We start from the raw sequence: 22,232 nt of genomic DNA, 5'->3' as shown, positions 1-22,232 counted from the left end.
TCCACCAAGCAGACATTATATGAATGGACCAGCTCTTTCAAGCCATGAGCAATGTGGAAAATTTTAAATAGACTAATTTTGGCAGAGCAATTTTGTTATTCAACCTAAAGACAAGGAAAACACCCACAGAGGCCTTGTTTCTCATGTCCATTTTTGTAAAACTAAATTTGCATCCCTTAAGTTGAACTAGCAGTAGGGATGGTGGCAGTGCTAGCATGGGCCAGCTGGTAAAAGTGCCACTGACCAGCTGATGCTCAGTATACATTACTTTTCTAATTATTTCTAGTAGTCCAAATTTTTGGGTGGGAGAGGGGGAGGCTTCCAGTGTAAAAAAGGTCTACAAACACATTCAAGTAGCTAGCAAAGGATTTGTCAATAGAGTAAACTCTTTGGCTGCATCTGCACGTGCCACTTCTTCCAAAAGCGGCACAGTAATGAGCTATCCTGTAGATGCTGATGGGGCATGGATGCAAATTTTCCGCGCCTCATTAGCATAGTGGCACATGGTTCAGAATCCAGAGGAAGCTCTTCTGGGCTCCAAAGCACACGTGCAGACACGCAGCCTGTGGGGATCTTCTGGAAGGAAACCCTACTTCTGGAAGCCCTTTCTTCTTCTGGAAGCCCCTTTTGGGGAAGGGGCTTCCAGAAAGAGGGTTTCCTTCTGGAAGATCCCTGTGGGCCGCGCACGTGCACATGTACTTTGGAGTCTGGAAGAGCTTCTTCTGGACTCTGAACCACGTGCCCACATGGTAATGAGACATGGAAAATGTGTATCCATGCCTCATTACCATCTTCCGGATAGCTCATTACCATGCCGCTTCTTCTGGAAGAAGCAGGACATGTAGACACAGCCTTTCATATCCGGCAACCCCAGCACCAGGAGGTTGCCAGACGATCAAAAATTCTGGTTCATAGAGAGCAGATGAAGCGAGGCACATATACTAGATACTGATAACAGGGGATAGCACTGAGCACTCTGAAGCTGGAAATAGGAGCTCTGACGGTGCTAACTTTGGTCAAAGGGATCGTGAGGGAAGCTAGGCATGTTCTGAAGCAAACAAATTATTTTCACAAGACAGTTACTTTTTTGGATCTCTTCTTACCTCATCTACGTATGGTTTTACAAGAGCCTGACCAATTAATGCCTCTGCATCCCGTGTTTTGTCAATTGTGGCATAGGTCCGTAAACAATGACGTACTATGTCAACACTGGAAGCTTGAAGGCCTTCCAAGAGCAAACCCTCCAAAGACTGCTGCAGCATAGCTGTTATGCCAGCTATACGCTACAAAAAAAGGAGAGAGATAATAAAAACAGAGCATTGCCTGTCTTTACAGGACTTGTGTGCAAAGCGATTTGCCGACTTGAATGTATACATTTAATATTAAAAATGTGTATTGCACATTCAGAACAGTAATAAACATCACCAATTTAACATTAAAATCCAACTAAAATAAGCCTAATTACTTATCCTTAAAGTATTGCTGTATATTTAGTGCATGAAATTTAATGCATTTCATGAGTTATATTTAACTCATGAAATTACTCAATTTAACAATGTTAATCTTGAGGAAAAAAAAAAATCAGTGTTCTGTGCTGTGATTTAGCTTTAGATTTTACATGTCTTCTAAGAGCCCAGTAAGTAGAGGAAGTGTTGGTAATGCTGCTAGACAATACTGCCCTCCTGTGGTCTAGCAAATTCTCTCGTTCGGCACTGATCAGGTCCTGAGTTTGCCGGACAAGAGGGGTTTAACCTGTATATTCTTCTGGATATTGAAAAATAAATCTGGTGAACAGTCTAGGATCTGACTGACACAGGAGAATTGATAAGTCAACAACTGTTTCCGCTAATCCACTAACCAACACACAAACCTACTTCAATCAATTGGCAGTTACTGGTAACAATTGAGACATTTACTCCTGAATTTGTATAAGAAAAGCAATAAGTGAGTCCCATATGTTTCAGATCAAAAAGCTGAACCACCATGACTGCATCTCATTAGCACAAATGAAGGACTGATACAGGGCAGCTGTCAGGGCTAGCAGCTGCTTCAGCCAGTGACCCTCATTTACTTTGCTGGAGGGTTGTCTTCCTCTGGCAATACTGCCTCTGTTTCAGCTCCACTCAGTCCTAACACTCTCCCTAGAAATACCCTCTCAGACATGCCTTTCCAGGATATTTCCCCAAAAATTGCCTCCCAGTACCTCTAATAATTCCCTATATGAAGCTGATGATTCAATTGCTGACCACCAGTCAAGTCCCTTTTATGATCCCTCTCAAAGTATGCTCCTAAAAAATTCTCCCCTTGGAAATGCTCCCAGAATCCGTCCTGAATACCCTAAGATGACAATCTAACTGTAGGTCACCAGCTGGTAATACAAAGCTGGGTCACTGGCTGAGAGCATTACTAGAGAAGGTGCTGAAGAGAAGACCCTACAGTTTTGCACCCTCAGAAATATTCCACTAACGTGCACATCATCTTGCCTTCTGCACTATTTTCAGCTTGTAATTCAAATGGCAGCTGCAAGTGGGGCCTTGTGAAACTCCTCTCTCTCAAACTGCTACATGCAGCCTGCATCTACAATTGCAGGATTTAAATGTCAGGAGGCATTAATTGAGTGCGACTGGACAAAGAGGTGTATCAGCCAGAACTGAGGGTATATCTACATTGCTATGTCAGCCCAAAGTTAACAAAACTCAAGTTAGCAGATTCCTGGTTTGTTAACTAAGGGTACGGGTGGGCAAAATACAGCCCCGCCAAACTTTCAGATCCGGCCTGTCATCCCACAGGCCAGGAGGGACCTCAAGAAGGTTCATTGCCTTCTGTGCCACAGAGTGCCACTCAAAGCAACAAGCTGTGGGAGCCACGTGTTCTCTGCATGCTATACATGCAGGAGGGGCGGCTCCGTATACTGCCCCCAACCCCAACACAATCTCGCAGCTTCCATTGGCCGGAAACTGGCCCATGTGAGCTGTCTGGGCCTTGCTTGCGGTGCAGGCAGTGGGTGACTTACTCCCCAGCATTAGAATGTCTAATTGCAGCGTAGTCATACCCTAAGAACTGACTCACTGGCTGAGGAAGCCATCAAAAATAGTAGCCACCAGTCCCTAATTAGGTTAAGGCAGCACTGCTGCGGGCACAAAGCCAAACCTTTAATCAATTCAGGGTAACTAAGGAGGACGCATTCAATTGTTTATGCCTCAGTTCGTACAAGATAACCAGAGTTACATCCCCAGAGAAACATGTCCATGATTTAGACTAAACAGATTCTATGCCGACAAACATTTAATATAATTTCTTACTTTTTATTTCTATTCTCAACTGTTCACCTGAAAGATGCTTAAGAACAACAGCTGGAACATCCACAGAAGACAAGCACCAGCAAAGGCTTGTTTTAAAGTAGGAACATACTTTGCTCAGAACAAACTAATTCAAACATGACTATTGATGTTATGCTAGCATTTCTGCACCTTCTGCATCTGTTAAGCCTTCAAGAAGGTTAAGAATGATAAGAGTGGTACTTACTGGTCTCACTTTGTCCAAAAGAGGCATTCCTTTGCTTTGTACTGCATGAAATTGTAATTGGTTAAATTCTGTGGCAATTCTCTCTAAAATCTGTCCAGTCAAAAGTGGGCTGAAAAAGAACGTGTGTGTGTTAGGTTAGAACTAGCAGTTCAATACACAATAAAGTCTTCACAAACAAATTCACTTCCACCAAATGGTTAGACACATACTGCTCTCCCCTTCCCCACCAAATTCTTAGAGCTCATGTACAATAGAAATTTCAGCTCTGTAACGTGAGGGTGGGTATGAGATCAGAACTACAATGTTATTTTCCTTGTGAATACTGGTAAAAGGCTGGCACAGTAGGAATGTGATTCAGAAGCAACAGATCTTGTCTCAGGAGCCTAGAATATTGCTCCCTGCAATGACAGCCTTGCTTGCTGTCTCAAGGAACCCAGTTTTATGGAAGTTAGTAGCTCTGGAAAGGATCAAATCCGACTAATGAAAAAACCCTATCCTTTCCCTCTGCCAATCCCTGTGGCATGGGAGTATCAATGAGGGCCATCTCTGAGGAAACAGCCAGGCCTTCCTGATCCCAGCCTGGCTTCGCTAAACTTTCCCATTCCTTACAATTGAACTTTTAACCACACATCCAGTCTCACCCTTCACTGTGTCCCCCTCCACAGAGGAGGGGAGGGTGTGTCCAGGGCCTCCACACATCCATCCTCCCTCCCATACTGACTCTTTTCCCTCAGGCCCCGTTGTACAAAAACTGAAGAGCAGCAGAACTGAACTCGTGTATGAAGAATAGTAATAGAGAGATAGCTGTGCTTGTCTATATAATATCAAAACAAAAAAGCAGTCCACTAGCACTTTAAAGACTAACAAAATAATCTATTAGCCGATGAGCTTTCATGGGACAGACCCACTTCTTCAGATCATGGCTATATTATATTAGAACAGACTCAATATTTAAGGCACAGAGAACCAAAAATAGTAATTATGGTTCTCTGTGCCTTAAATATTGAGTCTGTCCTGGTATGGCTGTGATCTGAAGAAGTGGGTCTGTTCCATGAAAGCTCATCGCCTAATAAATTATTTTGTTAGTCTTCAAAGTGCTACTGGACTGCTTTTTTGTTTTGATAGCATATAGACGAGCACGGCTACCTCTCTGTTACTATTAAAATTCAGCAGTTATGACAACGTTAAGTTCTAGGTTTTGTTTACTGATACTTTGCAGAATATGTAAGATCTTAACACTGTAAAATTTTGAATTATGGTCCTACCTTAGCTATAGTATTGTTGTCATTCCATCAAAAAATTCTGAACATGCTCAAGAGTATTTGCACATTCAGGTAGAGTATAACACAATGAAACAAACTGCATTTGTTCGTTAGGAATATATCTTGAATTTTTACTCATCACCTACCTGTTTGCCTCTAACGAGGACAATTCTTTAGAGTTTTGGGAGTGTAAAATTTTCTCAATTTTTTCAACTGATTGAGTAACCTGAATAAGTCTCAAGACACACATCTGTAAATAAATAAAGAAATACTTATAGCCATCTCCTGTTTCATTTGTATTTTCTAATTAACAACTCTGCAGATGATACTGGGGTCATTTTTCCTATTTGTGGTTGAAAGTTCCTTAATATTCTGAATTGCTTTAGAGGAACAAAAAGGACACAGGAAATTATAGACTAGTTCAGCCTAAATTTAATACTTGTAAAAATATTGGGACAAATTATTAAACAATCAATTTGAGAACAATAATGAAGAATAGCCATCATGGATTTGTCAGGAACAAATCATGCCAGACCAACTAAATTTCCTTCTTTCACTGTCCTAGTAGATCGAGTGGAAGCAACACACATATCTTGATTTTAATTAGGCTTTTCATGCAATCCCACAAGATATTCTCATACACAAACTAGAGGAACATAGTCAAGATGAAATTACTATGAAGCGGGCTCACAACTGGCTGAAAGACTTTACCCAAAGAGTGGCTAATTAATGGTTCACTGTCAAAATAGGAGAATGTCACATTAGGACCTACCGGGTCACTACTACTTTTGTTACTATTCAATATTTTATTAAATAACTTGGATCATGGAGTGGAAAGCATGCTTATAAAAATCTGCAAATATGAAGCTGGGAGGGGTTGCAAGCACTTTGAAGGGCCAACTGGATCTGAAATCAACAAGATAATAATAAAGACATCAAAGTTCTAAAGGAGGAAAAAATCAAATGCACAATTAACAAGTAAGAGAATAACTGAGCAGGCAGTAGTACTGCTGACAAAAATTAGGGAAGACAGTGGATTACAAATTGAGTACAAGTTAAGAATGTGATGCAGTTTTGAAAAAAGCTAATGTTATTCTAAGGTGTATTAATAAGAGTGTTGTATGTAAGACAGAAGGTAAATGTCCCTCTCTAATTGAAACTGGTGAGATATCAGAGTCAACAGAAAAGCAACAGAAATGATAACTGGTTTAAAGAACTCAGGCTATCAGGAAGATTAAAAAATTGAGCATATTAAGTATTGAAAAAAGTTGACCACAGGGGAACATAATACAGTCTTCAGGTACACATGCAAATGGATGTTATGTAAAAAGGATGTGATTGTTTTTCATGTCCATTGACAGTAAAACAAGAAGTTATGGGATTAATTCTGCAGCAATGGAGATTTAAGTTAGATGTTAGGAAAAGCTTTATAAGGGCAGATACAGTCTGGAACAGGCTTCCAAGGGAGGCTGGGAATTCCTATCACTGGAGGTTAAGAACAGGTTAGAATAACCCCTGTCAGAGATGCTCTAGGCTTACTGGCCCTGTCTCAGTTGAGGGGCTAGACCTGATCATTTTGAGGTCCCTTCCAGCACTACATTTCATGATTCTATTTAAATATAATGGTCTTACGCATAGTAGGAACAACTTTAAATGTCAGCATATGTTCAAATAATTCACATTCTTCCAAAGACTTCAAAATAGATTAATTTTTTTCACTTCAATAAAAAAATTAAATCTCTCTCTTCAGGTTTATTATACTACATTAAAATTACTGTATGTGGGGAAGTTCACAAACCAGTATGAAATGGGAATAGAAGCACAATCTTTGCCTTCTTACAATGTGAAAAGTAAATATAGCGGTAACAGTAGGAATCCTTTGACTTACTGATTAAAGAAAATTTGGAATTATGCTTGACTGATACCACCCTCCTTACCGCACCATAAAATCAACGGGGTCTCCAGACAATGGATGCTTAACTTTACATGTATAAAAGCAATGCACAGTACAATAAGGACAGACGACAAAAATCCTCTCTGAACTTCTTGTTTTAACACAGTTAATTATGTGGATTGGTGAGGGGAGGGGAGAGACGGAGGGAATACATAATCACTCTAATCAGTGTCTTTTTCTTCCCCCATCTAGTTTTCTGTTGTACCTTCTTTCTTCTGATGTCCTCTTGTTTAGACATTCGTTCATCTACTGCCCGAATTCCTTCACTTACACATGACTTAAGGCTCTGAAAGAAACATGAATAAGTTTAGGAAATCTGGTTTACCGATGTGGAAAAACTGAAGCCTGTGAAGAGAGCAACTAGTGTTTGTTTTTTTTGTTTTTTTTTTAAAAAAAAGGAGGTTTGACTGTCCTTAAGAACTGTTTATTTTTGTGTACTCATAACCACTTTCCTAGTGTTTAACTGGTATAAAGGGGAAATAAAATATACAATATATGAATCGCTGTCAAATGCACAAAATAAATAAAGCTGAAAATAAAGGAATAAAAACTTTACATTTCTACTTCAGAACTGCCATACTGGCTCAGATCAGTGGCCCAGTATTACAGCTTTGAGAGAGCGCACAGAACGGGTCAGCAGGAGTGACCCATTCAGTCTTCTCCTTCTCGAGCATAGCAGTCAGAGGCAAAGGGCCCCCCCGAGAATAGGGGTTGCATTCCTGACCATCTTTGCTCATAGCCATTGATGGACCTATTCTCCATGAACTTAACTAGTTCTTTTTCAACCCATTTATACTTTCAGCCATCACAACATCCCAGGGCAAAGAATTCCACAGGCTGTGTGTTGTGTGAAAAAGTACCTGCTCTCACTTGTATTTAACCTGGTGCCTGTTAATTTCGTCAGGCGATCTCTGCAGGAAAGTGTAACGCTTCTGTGTTCATTTTTTCCTTGCCAGTCATGATTCTACAGTGGTCTCTAAGCCAAACAATCCTACTCTTTAGTCTCTTCAACTGGAAGTTGTCCCATAGCCTGGATCATGTTGCCCTTCTCGGAACGTCTCTCATTTCTATTATGTCCTTTTTGAGATTGAGCAACTGGAACTGAATACAGTATTCAAGAAGTCAGGGGATGAGGGAGTCACACAGTGGTATTCTGATACACTTTGTCTAATTTTCTTTCTTCGTAATAGCTCCCAACACTCTATTTGCCTTTTTCAGTACTACTGTGCACTGAACGCCATTTTGTTGCCCAGTGACCCAGTTCTGAGGGCTGACTTTGTCCTGCATGAAGTCATGTTTCAACTTAACTATCTTGAGCAATTTTACATCATCTGCAAATTTGCCACTGCATTATTTGCTCCCTTTTTCAGATCATTAATGAATACGCTGAATTGCACATGGGTTCCAGTACAGATCTTTGGGGATCCCATTGCTCACCTCTCTTAAATTTACGCCAGTGTTACCTGAAACAGGAAGTTAGCTTTCAGACAGGAGTATGAGTTTTTTAAGTTGACTGTATCCCTTCAACTTACACTTTATTTAAAAAAGAAAATGAGGTAAATGTACTAAATTGCAAGCACTACACAAGTACCTTAATGTGATTTTGCTGCTTGGAATTGAAGGTAATATGTAGAGTTAAACACCAAGGGGGAAAGACAAAGCACTGGCACCTAGTCATTTTTCACCTCAAAAAGATAAGGTTATAATTCAAGTTTTCAACAAAAATCCTCGATGAATAGCTGTGGAAGAAGATTTTTATTCAATATACTTCAGCTGCTAAATGAAAGTCATGATAGGTGAACTCCTGTAGCAAATGTCTTAAAGGAGAAGGGGAAGGAAAGATGTCTGTAGTTAACACATACAAATGGGAGGGAGGAGATACATCCTATACTTATGGTGTTCTGCTTAGACATCCTTAATCATTCTGTGCCTCAAATTCATATGTAAAATCATGCTAGTTCTTCTCCACACAGTGGTCTCCGGAGGTTTAATTCATTTACATCTTGAAAGCTCTTGAGGTTCTTGGATAGAAGGCATTACAAAACCAAAAAATTACGACTCATATCGCTCTGGTCTTCCAAAGCAACAAACAGGAAATGCCATCTTACATTTCTCATTTTCAAAGAGAAGACTCTGATAAACAATTATCAGCATGGGAAATTTAAAAGGTAATTAATTTAATAAGATACAGCATGAAATGTAAGTTTACCAAACTACTCTGAGGTGTATAAGAATTATTTCACACATACCATGACCTCTTCTCGTAACTGTCCCAAAGGCACTGAAAGCTGATTGAGGGCCTTATCCATGCCAACCTAGATAAATTATCAAAAGACACAGATGAAAAGCTCTTAGATTATAATATTTGCTTCACCTAACATGATTTCATTATTGACTGTATCCAGTAGATACAGCAAGAGCCATACAATCCTCAAAAAGAGAGTCATCTCATCTTGATTCATACTTAGTAATGATGTGGAAGTATGATCATTCAATGCATCAAGAAAGGCAGAAGAACAATCAGCACCATTTGTCTCAACAGCACAGAATATAAAATAAAAGAACTATGCAAATTAGATGTTTGTACTGTGCATACCAATGTACAACATACAGAAATGCAATGGCCAGAAAATATGTGTAATTACCCATAAATGAAATTTATTTTTCCATCAGCACATTCATATAAATTGGAATAGAAGGGTAGCATTTGACACACTTCCATTTGAAAAATGAATGGCAGTACTTGGTCAACTGGGTTAAACTGTACTGATTTCTATGCACGTATGGTCACTCCTGAAGGATTCTTACAGGAATCAAATTCATGGCACTCAATTTCATAATTCGTATCTGGAGTGTTACATGTATTTGGGCTTTCCACATTTTAAGGAGGTTGGGTAATTCTCAGTTATTTTCTACCACCAATATTAAGTTCATTATCTTTAAAGAAATCATAATTATTGCCTTTTGTTTTTTTTTTAAATCGCAGACCAACTGCAGTTATACAGAATGTATAGCGACAGTACATAAGTGTTTGCCGGTATCTCTCAACTTGAGCAGCACCAACTCAAGGCTTTTTTATCAAATGCGCCGGAAAAGAAAAGCATTCAATATTGTGCAGTGTAATTAAAGAAAACGACATAAACACTTAAACTGGAAAAATTACCAGATTTGTTGAAAGGTTGACAAAATCTGCATAGTCCTTGTTTATGAGTTCTACCATGGCAGTTTTAAGGAGTTTGTAATAGAGCTCCAGATCATCTCTGAGCTCTTCCAACTGGACACGCTTTCTGCAGTCAGACACAAAGTGATCGACGTCAAAGTCTGGCTGAAAGTGAAATAAGCAAAAAGATACAAGGATGTAAATAAGAACATATCAAAGAAACAAAAAATAAATGGATCTTTCCTATAATAAAGCATTCCACATGGAACTAAACTTCAAGCATACCTGAAGACAAAAACCAAGGTTTGCAGATAACTGATAAACCTGCTCAGACAAACCATGATCTGGAGACAGACTGCAGCTTTCTGGGATCCTAGGCTCATTGGCATAGTTAATACTACCTTCTGATGTGCATTAAACTACTATGTTATTCAAACCCCATTATTGCAGCTTTAAACTCTGCCTATGGGTTTATTACCTGAACATGTACAAGTACTGCTCAGTCTTATGAGGTGCAGAATGTCAACAGCAAGGCCTCAATGGAAGCTGAAGATGCTAATAATTTTCGGGGATCCACCCCATATGCAAAGTTTAGCTTATTTTGTGAAAATGTTGCCACAATCTAGTTACGACAAAGACTATTTCAAATGAGGCAAAGTTTCAGAGGGGCAGTTGTGTCAGCCTGTAGCGTTACAAATAACAAGCACTCCTATAGCACCTTAAAGGCTAACAAATTTATTAGGCCATGAGCTTTCGGGGGTAAGAAGTCGGTCTTATCCACAGAAAGCTCATGACCTAATAAATTTGTTAATCTTTAAGGTGCTACAGGACTTCTTGTTATTTGTCAAATGGGGATGTGACATACCTTGACTTCAGCAAGGCTTTTGAGTGGATGTGATATACCTTGACTTCAGCGAGGCTTTTGATACTGTCTCCCACAACAGTCTTGTCCATAAGTTAAGGAAATATGGATTGGATCCTTAGACTATAAGATGGATAGAAAGCTGGTTGATGGTCAGGCCCAACGGGTAGTGGTCAATGGCTCAATATCTGGATGGCAGTCTGTTTCAAGCGGAGTGCCGCAAGGCTTGGTTCTGGGGCCTGTGTTATTCAACATCTTTATTAATGACCTGGATGAGGGACTGGATTGCACCCTCAGCAAGTTTGCGGATGACACAAAACTAGGGGGAGAGGTAGATTCGTTGGAGGGTAGAGAGAGAATCCAGAGGGACCTGGACAAATTGGAGGACTGGGCCAAAAGAAATCTGATGCGGTTCAATAAGGAGAAGTGTAGAATCCTGCACCTGGGGTGGAAGAATCCCAAGCATTGTTATAGGCTGGGGACCGACTGGCTCAGCAGCAGTACAATGGAAAGGGAGCTGGGGTTATGGTGGATGAAAGGCTGGATATGAGTAAACACTGTGCTCTTGTAGCCAAGAAGGCTAACGGCATACTCAGGTGCATTGGGAGGAGCATTTCGAGCAGATCTAGAGAAGTAATTATTCCTCTTTATTTGGCACTGGTGAGGCCGCATCTGAAATATTGTGTCCAGTTTTGGGCCCCCCGGTATAAAAAGGATGTGGATTTGCTGGAGCAGGTTCAGCGAAGGGCAACAAAAATGATTGAGGGTCTGGAGCACAAGACCTATGGGGATAGGCTGAGGGATTTGGGCTTGTTTAGTTTACAGAAGAGATGACTTAGGGGTGATTTAATAGCAGCCTTCAACTTCCTGAAGGGGAGCTCTAAAAAGGAGGGTGAGAAACTGTTCTCAGTGGTGTCAGATGGCAGAACAAGGAGTAATGGTCTGAAGTTGAAGAGGGAGAGGTGTAGGTTAGATATTAGGAAAAACTACTTCACCAGGCGGGTGGTGAAGCATTGGAATGCGTTGCCTAGAGAGGTGGTGGATTCTCCATCACTTGAAGTTTTTAAGTCCCGGCTGGACAAGGTCCTGGCTGGGATGACTTAGTGGGGGTTGATCCTGCTTGAAGCAGGGGGCTAGATGACCTCCTGAGGTCCCTTCCAGCCCTGTGATTCTGTGAGTCAGAGCCCTCTGTAAGTGTAACATAGACAGGCATTTCAGGACTATTGACATGGAATTTACTACAACTTACATTTCAGGCTTTTAAAAAAAGTTGTGTACAGCCAGACTATGTAATAAGGCTAAGAATTCCATCTAGGCACAAACAGGAACAAAAACTACAGGTGTCATGAATTTGAAATATTTGAGCATTTGGCAGTATTCCACCCGAAAAAAAAAAATCAAAGCTTTTATTTCAAATTAAAACTCTCGCCTGTTCTACCACAAAGAGAACTTTCAGCAAATCAAGTAACCACAGTCAACAGAATGGCAAAACACAGACTTTCAAACTTTGCCTAAAATAAGCCTAGGGGCTGTGTCTCCACATGCCGCTTCTTCTGGAAGTAGCACACTAATGAGCTAACCGGAAGATGCTAATGAGGCATGGATGCAAATTTTCCACACCTCATTAGCATATCAGCATGTGGTTCGGAGTCCAGAAGATGCTCTTCCGGACCCTGAAGTACACATAGAGATGTGCGGCCCACGGGGATCTTCCGGAAGGAAACCCTCCTTCCGGAAGTCCCTTCTTCCCCAAAATTTTTGGGGAGTTTTACTTGAGCAGCTATTATATTCTTCTGAATTGTACAGGTTAAAGTGCTGTACTGAAAAGCACTGCATGGGATCTTTTCAGGGGACAAAGGCAAAACGACACATTTATTGATAATACACATATAGCAATCAACACTTACCATATGCGTATGACATATTACACACACACACACCAGAAAGGAAGGTAAAAAGAGAATCTAAAACCGAAAAATAAAAGAATTTAACTCTTAAAAAAATTGTAAATGCACAGTTCTAAATCTGAGAACAGGTACAAAAAGGAGTCTACATAGGCAAAGATTTCAAGATGGTTTTGAACAAACATGCCTTAAAAATAAGTTGTCTAAATAAAGGTTTAAAAAAAGGGGGCAAAAGCCATTAAATCCTGCCTGCCTACAAAACAAAAACATCGGTTACTACAGAGGTAATTGTAAGAAAAGAGAAAAATGGAAGGCTACTTGTAAAAGAAAAAAGTATGTAAGCAATTATGTGCCACCCTCGAAGGGGTGGAAGTATGTTTCTGCTTTTGTCTTTCAGAAAATCATGACAGGCTTATACCAGCTGGACACTCTATAATACCACCTATCTATTGTCACCACAAAGATTGCTTTGTTTGTGTCTTGTGGCTGTCTGTCTTACTGCTAGCATTGTTGTGTACTGTGCTAAGAATAATACTGCGTTAGGCAGAAAGGGTTTAATAAGAATTAAGCATTTTAACTGTATTCACAGAAACCAGTGTCTCAAAAGGAGAGAGACCAAGGAATTCAGGTCTTGCTGACAGAAAAACATCCAAAAGTGGCAAAGACACATTTAAAGGGGAATTATGCATAAAACACAAGGTTTATCTGTTGGTAAAAACAAAAAAAATAAACAAAACAATGGGTATGTAAAAACATAATTCAGTGTTAATTAATATGTTTGCTTGCAAGCCGAGCCAAATGCACCTAAATGTTGCATACAATTAAGGTATAAGGCCATTTTAACACCTTGCCTGATTACTGTAAGGGGCAGTACTGTTGAGGCCCCATAAAGGTACAGCTGCTGCTACAAAAATTTGTTTGCCTGCCAGAAGGGGTGGGTAGTTTTGTACAGTAAACACTTCAGCAGTATCTGTTGATTCTTTACATTGTCGTCAAATTCTCAGATATGCTGGATATCAGACATATCTTTGGCCGTGTCTACACTAGTCAAAAACTTCGAAATGGCCATGCAAATGGCCATTTTGAAGTTTACTAATGAAGTGCTGAAATACATATTCAGTGCCTCATTAGCATGCGGGCTGCAGCAGCACTTCAAAATTGACGCAGCTCGCTGCTGTGCGGCTCGTCTAGATGGGGCTCCTTTTCGAAAGGACCCCAGCTACCTTGAAGTCCCCTTATTCCTATGAGCAGATGGGAATAAGGGGACTTCGAAGTAGGCGGGGTCCTTTTGAAAAGGAGCCTCATAGGAACGAGCCATGCGGCGGCGAGCCGCATCAATTTCAAAGTGCCGTGGCTGCCCGCATGCTAATGAGGCGCTGAATATGTATTTCAGCGCTTCATTAGTAAACTTCGAAATGGCCATTTTGAAGTTTTTGACTAGTGCAGACATAGCCTTTGAGGTGTAACACAATTTATAATACCAGAAAAGTTATTCATCAATTTAAGACAGGAAGTGAACAGCTTTAGTTGAAACTGAAGGGAGATTTAAGCAGACAAAATATTACTCATACTGGAATTTAGCCAGCACAGCCAGAATAGCACTCAAATTGTCAAGTATTCAGCTTTGCATTTCATTCAAAAGAAAGTTATTCCAATAAAGGAGTGCTTCTTAGCACTGCCCTTGGATATCTGTTCAGTATTTACTTCAAGACGAGACCAAACACACACCATACATTTTCCTTGGAGGTCTCCCATCAATTACTAGACAGACCTAACCCAGCTTAGTTTATAACATCAGACTAAATCAGAGTCTATTCTAATTTGCTATGACAATACCAAGCAAGATTTTCAATAACTTTAAAGTAGTTAAAAATCTATTAGCCACTCCACAAAAATAATAGCCATCTCCAAACTAGGTAACAAAATCCAAACACCAAATTAAACCAATTTCTTAAAAAATTTGTGTACAAATTGTCAAAAGGGAGATATACACATGAGCGAAGAGAGGAGCTGGTCCATTTTGTATGTACTGGATCTAAGCTCCCCCTAAGCTACTAAGCCCTGTAGCTGTCATGAAGAGGTGTCCCTCCCTGCTGGCCCCAGCAGAGAGCTGCCAAGGCTGACAAAGAGGAGACCATTCCAGCCACCCCATGCTATGCCTTCGGAAAAGCAGCCCCTCCTCAGTGTTCCCAGCAGGGACCTGTCCAAGTAAACCCAAGCCCCATGCTCCTGCCCCACCATGACCACCCACATCTCTTAGAACCCTTCTGCACCCCAAACCCTCATCCCTGGCCCCAGCCCAGAACCTGTTATACCTCCTGCACCCCAACCCCAGGCCTGAGCCCCTCCTCAACCTGGAACCCCCCTTGCACCCCAAAGCCCATGCCCCTAGCCCAGACCCTGTACTCTCTTGCACCCCAACCCCTAGCCCAGAGCCTGTACCTGCTTCTACACCACAGTCTCCAGTCCAGAGATCCTCCCCAAATCTGCAGCCCCTTTCCTGCATCTCAAAGCCTTCATCCCCATCTCCGTCCCCACCCCAGGACCTGTATCTCCAGCCAGAGCCCTGGCACCCCAACCCACTCTCCCAGCTGGATGTCTCTCACTCTTGCTCTCCAACTCTCTGCCCCAGCCCTGAACCTGCTCCCCGCTTCACAATCCCTTGGCCCCACTCCTGCCACATGAATTTTCTTGTATGCCCCAATATGAAGGTGATGTGTCACATGGGTGGAAATAATTAGAGGGAACATTGTTCTGGATGTGACCAGAAATAACTTTGGACAAAATATATAAGATGTGATTAGGTAAGTTTTTGCCTCAGCATCCAACTAAATCCTAAAATTATCCTTACTGCCTACATGCCAGAACAAACTATGTGCTTGTCTTCAATATAGCTATCCTACACTTAATCAGAATAGCAATTAGCTGGAAAGCTGAAATGTGTCACTAAGTAACTAGGCTTGAAGATGCACTTGGGCTACCTCTACATGGCTCCTCCCTTTCAAAAGGGGTATGCAAAAATGGCCAATCGAAAAAGCAAATGAGGCACTGATTTACATATTCAGTGCCATGTTTGCATAATAGTGACAACTTGCCGTTCCAGATGTGCTGTTTTCGAAAGCCAAAACAGCCGTGTAGATGAGGTACCTTTTAAAGTAAGTCCTGCTTTTGAAAGCACCCTTCTTCCCAAAAAATACCAGGAAGAAGGGTGCTTTTGAAAGTGAGAGCTTCCTTTAGAATGAACCTTGTCTACACCGCTATTTTGGCTTTCAAAAATAGCACTCCGAGTGGCCGCTATCATGCAAATGAGGCACTGAAGGCAAATCAGTGCCTCATTTGCATTTCCGATTGGCCATTTTTGCATACCCCTTTCAAAAGGGAGGGGCTAGTGTAAATGTAGCCCTTGGTGTATTTCAAAACAAGCAGCAGAATCTGAGTTCAGCTGAAACCTGTCATATACCTGTAACATACAACTGAAAACAAAAAACCCCATGAATTAAATCAAAAGTTGCATCAGACTTACACCCCACTTTCAAGACATCCCTCAAACATTATCATGCAAAATCTGCTTATGACTGTAATCCAAGATATTGTTATCTGCAATGTACAGAACTGCCATCTTTTTGAATACCATGCACAGCTATTTTATGAGCACTTGCTAAAAGCATTTTAAAGCACCCACTCAGGAAAACACTTGCAATATGTTATGAAAAATTTAATTTGAATAAAAGAAGATTTACCAGAGCTGTGATGTTAATATTTGCTTACTTACAACTAAATGTCTGTAATCACATTTTATGTCAGCTCTTCCCCCCTATTTTTACCGTCTGAAATATTGAGCTTGTTAAATGTTTGATTTTAGTCAGGCTGCAATGGAGAGGTTCAGAGCTTCGCTTAAGATTGCAGAAGGTGGAAAATAAAACAGAAGATATGGAGATAAAATCAATATATGGCAATTTTCAAGAACAATACATGGCAATTTTCAATGACTACTGGACAACACTGAGAAATCAGACCGATGACCAGAAAAAAAATCAGTATCAAAATAAGACATTTCAGTGGAAGGATAAAGGAAAAGAAGTGTAAGTTTATGAAATATCTGGGGAAACAACATGGAAATCTGAGACTGATTCATTCCACCAAGAGTCAAATTATGTTCACTCTAAATTTAGAAAAACTATAATCACTGAAATGGACACACAAATCTGTGCGCACACACAGACAACAAGAGGCCATGAATCAACATTCTACAAAATGTTTACTAGCAATGTTCTCTTCAGACTCCCTGATTTTATATAGAATCAACACATAAGCTTATTATCAGAGAGATGGCTGTCTTTGTCTGTATCTTTGAGAATAACAAAAAGTCCTGTGGCACCTTATAGACTAACAGATATTGTGGAGCATAAGCTTTTGTGGGCAAAGACCTGCTTCATCAGATGCATGAGTGGGAGGGAGGGGGGTTTCCAGAGGAATATTTAAAGAGTTGGGTCTCTGAGAACACCACTGGCCATCACATACAGCCCCTACCTAAGGCCTCTCCAACACATCAACAGTGATCTGCAACCCACCCTGGACAATGATCCTTCACTCTCACAGACCTTGGGAGGCAGGCCTGACCTTGCCTACAGACAGCCTGCCAACCTTAAACAAATCCTCACCAGCAAGTTTATATCACAACACAGTAACTCTAAACCCGGAACCAATCCCTGCAAAAAACCTTGCTGTCAACTCTGCTCACATATCTACCCCAGTGATATCATCACAGGACCTAACATCAATTATACCATCGGGGCTCCTTTACCTGCACCTCTACTAATATAATATAAGAACGGCCATACTGGGTCAGACCAAAGGTCCATCGAGCCCAGCATCCCATCTGCCGACGGTGGCCAATGCCAGGTGCCCCAGAGAAGGAGAACAGAAGACAATGATCAAGTGATTTATCTCCTGCCATCCATCTCCTGCCCTTGTTCTGAAGGCTAGGGCACCATACTTTATCCCTGGCTAATAGCCATTTATGGACCTAACCTGCAAAAATTTATCAAGCTCTTTTTTAAACCCTAATAGAGTCCTGGCCTTCACAGCCTCCTCGGGCAAGGAGTTCCACAGGTTGACTGTGCGCTGTGTGAAGAAAAATTTCCTTTTATTAGTTTTGAACCTACTACCCATCAATTTCATTTGGTGTCCCCTAGTTCTTGTATTATGGGAAAAGGTAAATAATTCTTCTATATTCACTTTCTCCACACCATTCATGATTTTATATACCTCAATCATATCGCCCCTCAATCGCCTTTTTTCCAAACTGAAAAGTCCCAGTCTCTCTAGCCTCTCCCCATATGGGACCCTTTCCATATATATGCCATATATATGCCATCATGTGCCAGGAATGCCCCACTACAATTTACATTGGCCAAACTGAACAGTCTCTATGTAAAATAATAAATGGACATAAATCAGACATCAGGAACAGTAACGTACAGAAACCTGTGGGCGAGCATTTCTATCTCCCTGAACAACAAGTCGTCCTGTGGCACCTTATAGACTAACAGATATTTTGGAGCATAAGCTTTCGTGGGCAAAGACCCACTTCATCAGATGTTCTGTTGTTCTCGAAGCTACAGACTAACACGGCTACCTCTCTGATATCAATCTCCCTGGACACACAATAGCAGATTTAAAAGTACCAGTCCTAAAACAAAGAAATTTCAAAAATCAAATGGAGAGAGAAATCTCATTTGCAAATTTGACTCCATCAACCAAGGATTAGAGAGAGACTGGGAGCAGCTCGCCCCTTACAAAAACAGCTTCTCTGCTCTAGGTGTTAATATCTCTCCATTAGATGCTGACAATGGGCCCACATCCCCCTCTCTGATCTGACTTGTTTTTTCCTCTTTTGGTACATATTACTGATAGTGGGCCATTTCCACCTTGCTGAACAGACCTTGTCAGCTCTGGCCCTCCCCTTTACTGGGACCCCACTCTTTAAATACCCACCTGGAAATCCCCACTCATGCATCTGATGAAGTGGGTCCTGGACCACAAAAGCTTACGCTCTGTTAGTTTATAAGGTGCCACAGGACTTACTGTTGTTCATATAAGCTACTGATGATCTACATCTAAATATTAGATTGACCTAACTACTTCACTCAGGGTTGGAACACATTTGCACCCCGCGTGACCAAAGTACTAGAACAATTTTTTTTTTTGATGGGGGGGTGCTGTGGGCCATCGAACCAAACTGTAAATCCTGTATTAAATGGAAGCCACTTGAAGTCAGGGGTGTCCCCGCACTCCTAGTTCTCCTGTGTATGTGACATCGTTAGAGCAACCGAACTCCACAAACATCTTTTACTAAAACCGGATTTTTTAAAGTTTCAATTACACTTTAAATATCAGTTTATTTAAAACAAGTTTAAAATTAAATTTGAAAATGACTTCCTTTGTTAATGCTTAAACATAGTTAAATTAAAGGCAAAACAATAATAAGCAATCCACGATTGCTACCAAGCTTTAAAGAAAGTCAGACCACTGGCTAAGTACTTAGAACCAAAGTCTGTGGAAGTGCAAAAACAGTTTTTGAAAGCAGTAGCCTCTTCTACAATGTCATACATAATATTTTCACTTCAATTTTTTCAACTACTTCAGTTCAATGACTACTTCAAAATTTAGAAACCTAACAGGCATTGCAAAAACAGAAAACCTTGTTTTTCCCTTCCAATCTCTGAAGAAAAACTAGGTGCTAGAGGCTTACATCTTCTAATTCTGAAATCTTGAAATAATCTTGACCTGAAATAATTAAATCAGTTCATTCCTACAGGTATTACTTCATTGGTTTAATGAATTGATTAGTTTTAAATGCAAAATGTTTTGATACACTTTTTTTCACTATATATTGAGTACAAGCATTTAAGGTACTTTTAGTTAATACAAAATAAAATGCTATTTTTGTGCATTTTAATTGCATTCGGATATCAATGCAGATAAATCTTGGCCCAAGAAAGAAAAAGGGATAGCACACACACAGCTACCTATATTCCCTCACATTTTTGCTGCAGAAACACATCATGGCTTCTGGACATAAGAGAGCCCCCAGCTGTGAATATTTTGAAGAATTTCATTCTCTGGGCAAAAAAGAAAAACGTGTCAAGGGAAAGCAGTATAAGATGATAATGCAGGGCTAATTGCAAGGATGAAACATCATAAGGAAAACTACTTATTGGAAGAAAATGATGCAGATATGGCTGAATGGATCAACTGCTTAGTAACTTGAATAATTTATTTTGCAATGCATCATTCTTAAAGATTCTCTTTATGCCTTTTCGTATATGCGTGATTTTACAAGTTAATTTTCACACTGTTTCCTGTGTTCTATGTGGCTAGAAAAAAATGTTTAGTGTAGCTAATCCTTATGGGTTATTTAAGTAGGTAACTAGGTTTACATTCTATCACTCAAGTATACAGAACAGAAAACTGAAGTAAGAGAAATTGAGAGTTGCCAGTTGCCACTATCACTTTCTTATTTTATACAACATAATACATGCCCCTTATTTTGGGGCGTCAGGGCTACAGACCATACATGGTGATGCCGTAAGTCTATTCCAGATTTTACTTCAGCATAACTCAGCTTTACCAAAGGAACACCATTCTCAAAAACAAACATACCCGTGAGTTCAATAGGGCTTACTCCCAAACTAAGAGCATTCTAAGTACAGCCAGCCTTCATTTTTTTGGTATATGGATATAAATCAATCCACCGTGAATCTCCCCAAAAACCTATGATTTCTTCTCAGCTGCACATTCATTTCTCTTAGAAGTACACTCCCAACTGTCATTTTGCAGTCATCCTAAGAAGGTTTTTATCCAAAGACGAAACAAATGAAAGGACAATTAATATCCCCCCACCTCCTTCAATCCTATTTGATTTGTCAGTTTTTATTGGTCCTCTGTACTTATGAATGTCAGTCTGTATTGGAAATGAAACTGATCTGATGAAGTGGGTCTGTCCCAGGCCTGGGACATGAGTTGGAGGCAGGCCTCCCGGGCTGGGATGCTGCAGCCATGCATTGTGTGCAAGGCAGAGTAACCCCTTGCGGTCTGGCTGTGCCTTGGCAGGTCTGGGGATGGGGCATCCCTGGGGTACAGGGACTAAGGAAATAAATCACCAAATAATTCATTTTGTTAGTCTTTAAAGTGCTACATTTCTGCTGCATTGTTCTGTTGGAGTACAGACTAACACAGTTACCTCTCTGTTACTATTCAAATGAAAGCAGGTAGCAGTATTGTACGTATTGCAAACTATCGGAGTGGAAACAGTGAAAGGATTTTTAATTCGTTTGCACAGCTGCAAATACTCTGGCTAATGCAACCATCTGAGATGGATATAAGGAACTGTAAAGAGTCATGTCATGTCTCGAACACACAGGTCTGCCTTGTGGTACAAAAAAAAACCCACTAAGCAAAACAGAAACAGGCTACCTGATGACCTACTCACTACTCAGACTTCAGCTTTTGAGATTAGTGCTGCCACAGCCCACAACCCCCGCGCAACCCAGCCAGCTGCAGGGGCCAGTCGCCGCTCCCCCTGAGCCGGGTGGGGGGGGGGGGTTAGGGTTAGGGTTAGGGTTAGCCTTGAGCTCACCGCCCCCAACCCAGCCGCTGCCCACGGCCAAGGCAGGAACAGACACCGGCTCTTCACTGATCCCAGGGTGACCCCCAGCTCTGCCTCCCCCCACCCTGTCGTCCCCAATGCTCCCCCCCGGCTCCGCCCAGCTCTCCCGCGTCTCCCTCTCCCGTCCTGCGTCCGGTCCGGTCTCCCCCACGACGTCCCCGCTGTGCAACCCCCCGCCGGCGTGCCCGGCCACCGCCCAGCTCTCCTCCCCCGTGACCCCCTCCCGTCCTGGGTCCGCTCCGGCCCGGTCCGCCCCCCCCACATCCGGCACCTTCAAGAACTCATCCTTGTCGAAGCAGAGGCGCTCGGGCCCACGGGGCAGACACACGCCCCTCGCCTCCATCCCCGCGCGCGAGCGTCCCCGGCCCCTCCGCCCCGCCCTGCCGGCTCCCCGCAGCAGCGGCGGCGCTTCCGCCAACACGCGGCACCGACGAGGCGCCGCCGCCTCCCAGCCGAGAGCGGCCGCCGGCAGCGAAGGTGCCCCCTAGCGGCGCCAGGCTTCATTGCAGCAGCAGCGGCGACGAGGGGCGGGGGAGGGGAGCCGGAGCCGTCTGCCACGTTCGCGGACAGTCCCGGGACGCGAGTTCGAGGCAGGCCTCCCGGGCTGGGAGGCTGCAGCCGTGCGTTGTGTGCAAGGCGGAGTAACCCATTGCGGTCCCGCTGCGCCTTAGCGGGGCTGGGGCTGGGGCGTCCCTGGGAGACAGGGACCAAGGAGCTGGGCAGAGCACTGGGCATAGGGCAGCGATGTACACACAGCTGGCTGGAACGCCCGCCCCCCTCCCCCGCCTCCGAGCTTCATGGGTAACGCAAAAGGTGACCATCCGTCCGTATTAGGTGGAGTGGTCCCGTATTTGGAACACCAAAAAGGCACCCCGGACTTACTTTTAAAAGGGG

The 22,232-nt window shown here is 42.0% G+C and overlaps 1 protein-coding gene across 2 annotated transcripts in view; it reads right to left on the bottom strand.

Moving 5' to 3' along the window:
- COG2 (component of oligomeric golgi complex 2) overlaps positions 1 to 21,743 on the bottom strand; it is a 54,964-nt gene extending 33,221 nt beyond the window's left edge. Inside the window, exons 1-7 of one of the 2 annotated variants that reach the window (XM_074988659.1) lie at positions 21,610 to 21,743; positions 9,905 to 10,066; positions 8,991 to 9,056; positions 6,947 to 7,027; positions 4,934 to 5,037; positions 3,526 to 3,634; positions 1,104 to 1,283 (exon numbers count right to left, since the gene is read on the bottom strand). In XM_074988659.1, coding sequence (XP_074844760.1) covers positions 1,104 to 1,283; positions 3,526 to 3,634; positions 4,934 to 5,037; positions 6,947 to 7,027; positions 8,991 to 9,056; positions 9,905 to 10,066; positions 21,610 to 21,681 — 774 coding nt within the window. In that variant the 5' untranslated portion in view covers positions 21,682 to 21,743. The remainder of the gene's footprint in view (positions 1 to 1,103; positions 1,284 to 3,525; positions 3,635 to 4,933; positions 5,038 to 6,946; positions 7,028 to 8,990; positions 9,057 to 9,904; positions 10,067 to 21,609) is intronic. The other variant, XM_074988660.1, reaches the window with a different exon arrangement.
- Between the last annotated feature and the right edge of the window lie 489 nt (positions 21,744 to 22,232).

The sequence above is a fragment of the Carettochelys insculpta genome, chromosome 3 (genome assembly GCF_033958435.1).
Source record: "Carettochelys insculpta isolate YL-2023 chromosome 3, ASM3395843v1, whole genome shotgun sequence".
Lineage (NCBI taxonomy): Eukaryota > Metazoa > Chordata > Testudines > Carettochelyidae > Carettochelys > Carettochelys insculpta.
The sequence above is the reverse complement of the archived record's forward strand: the minus strand, read 5'-3'. Positions and strand labels throughout refer to the sequence as shown.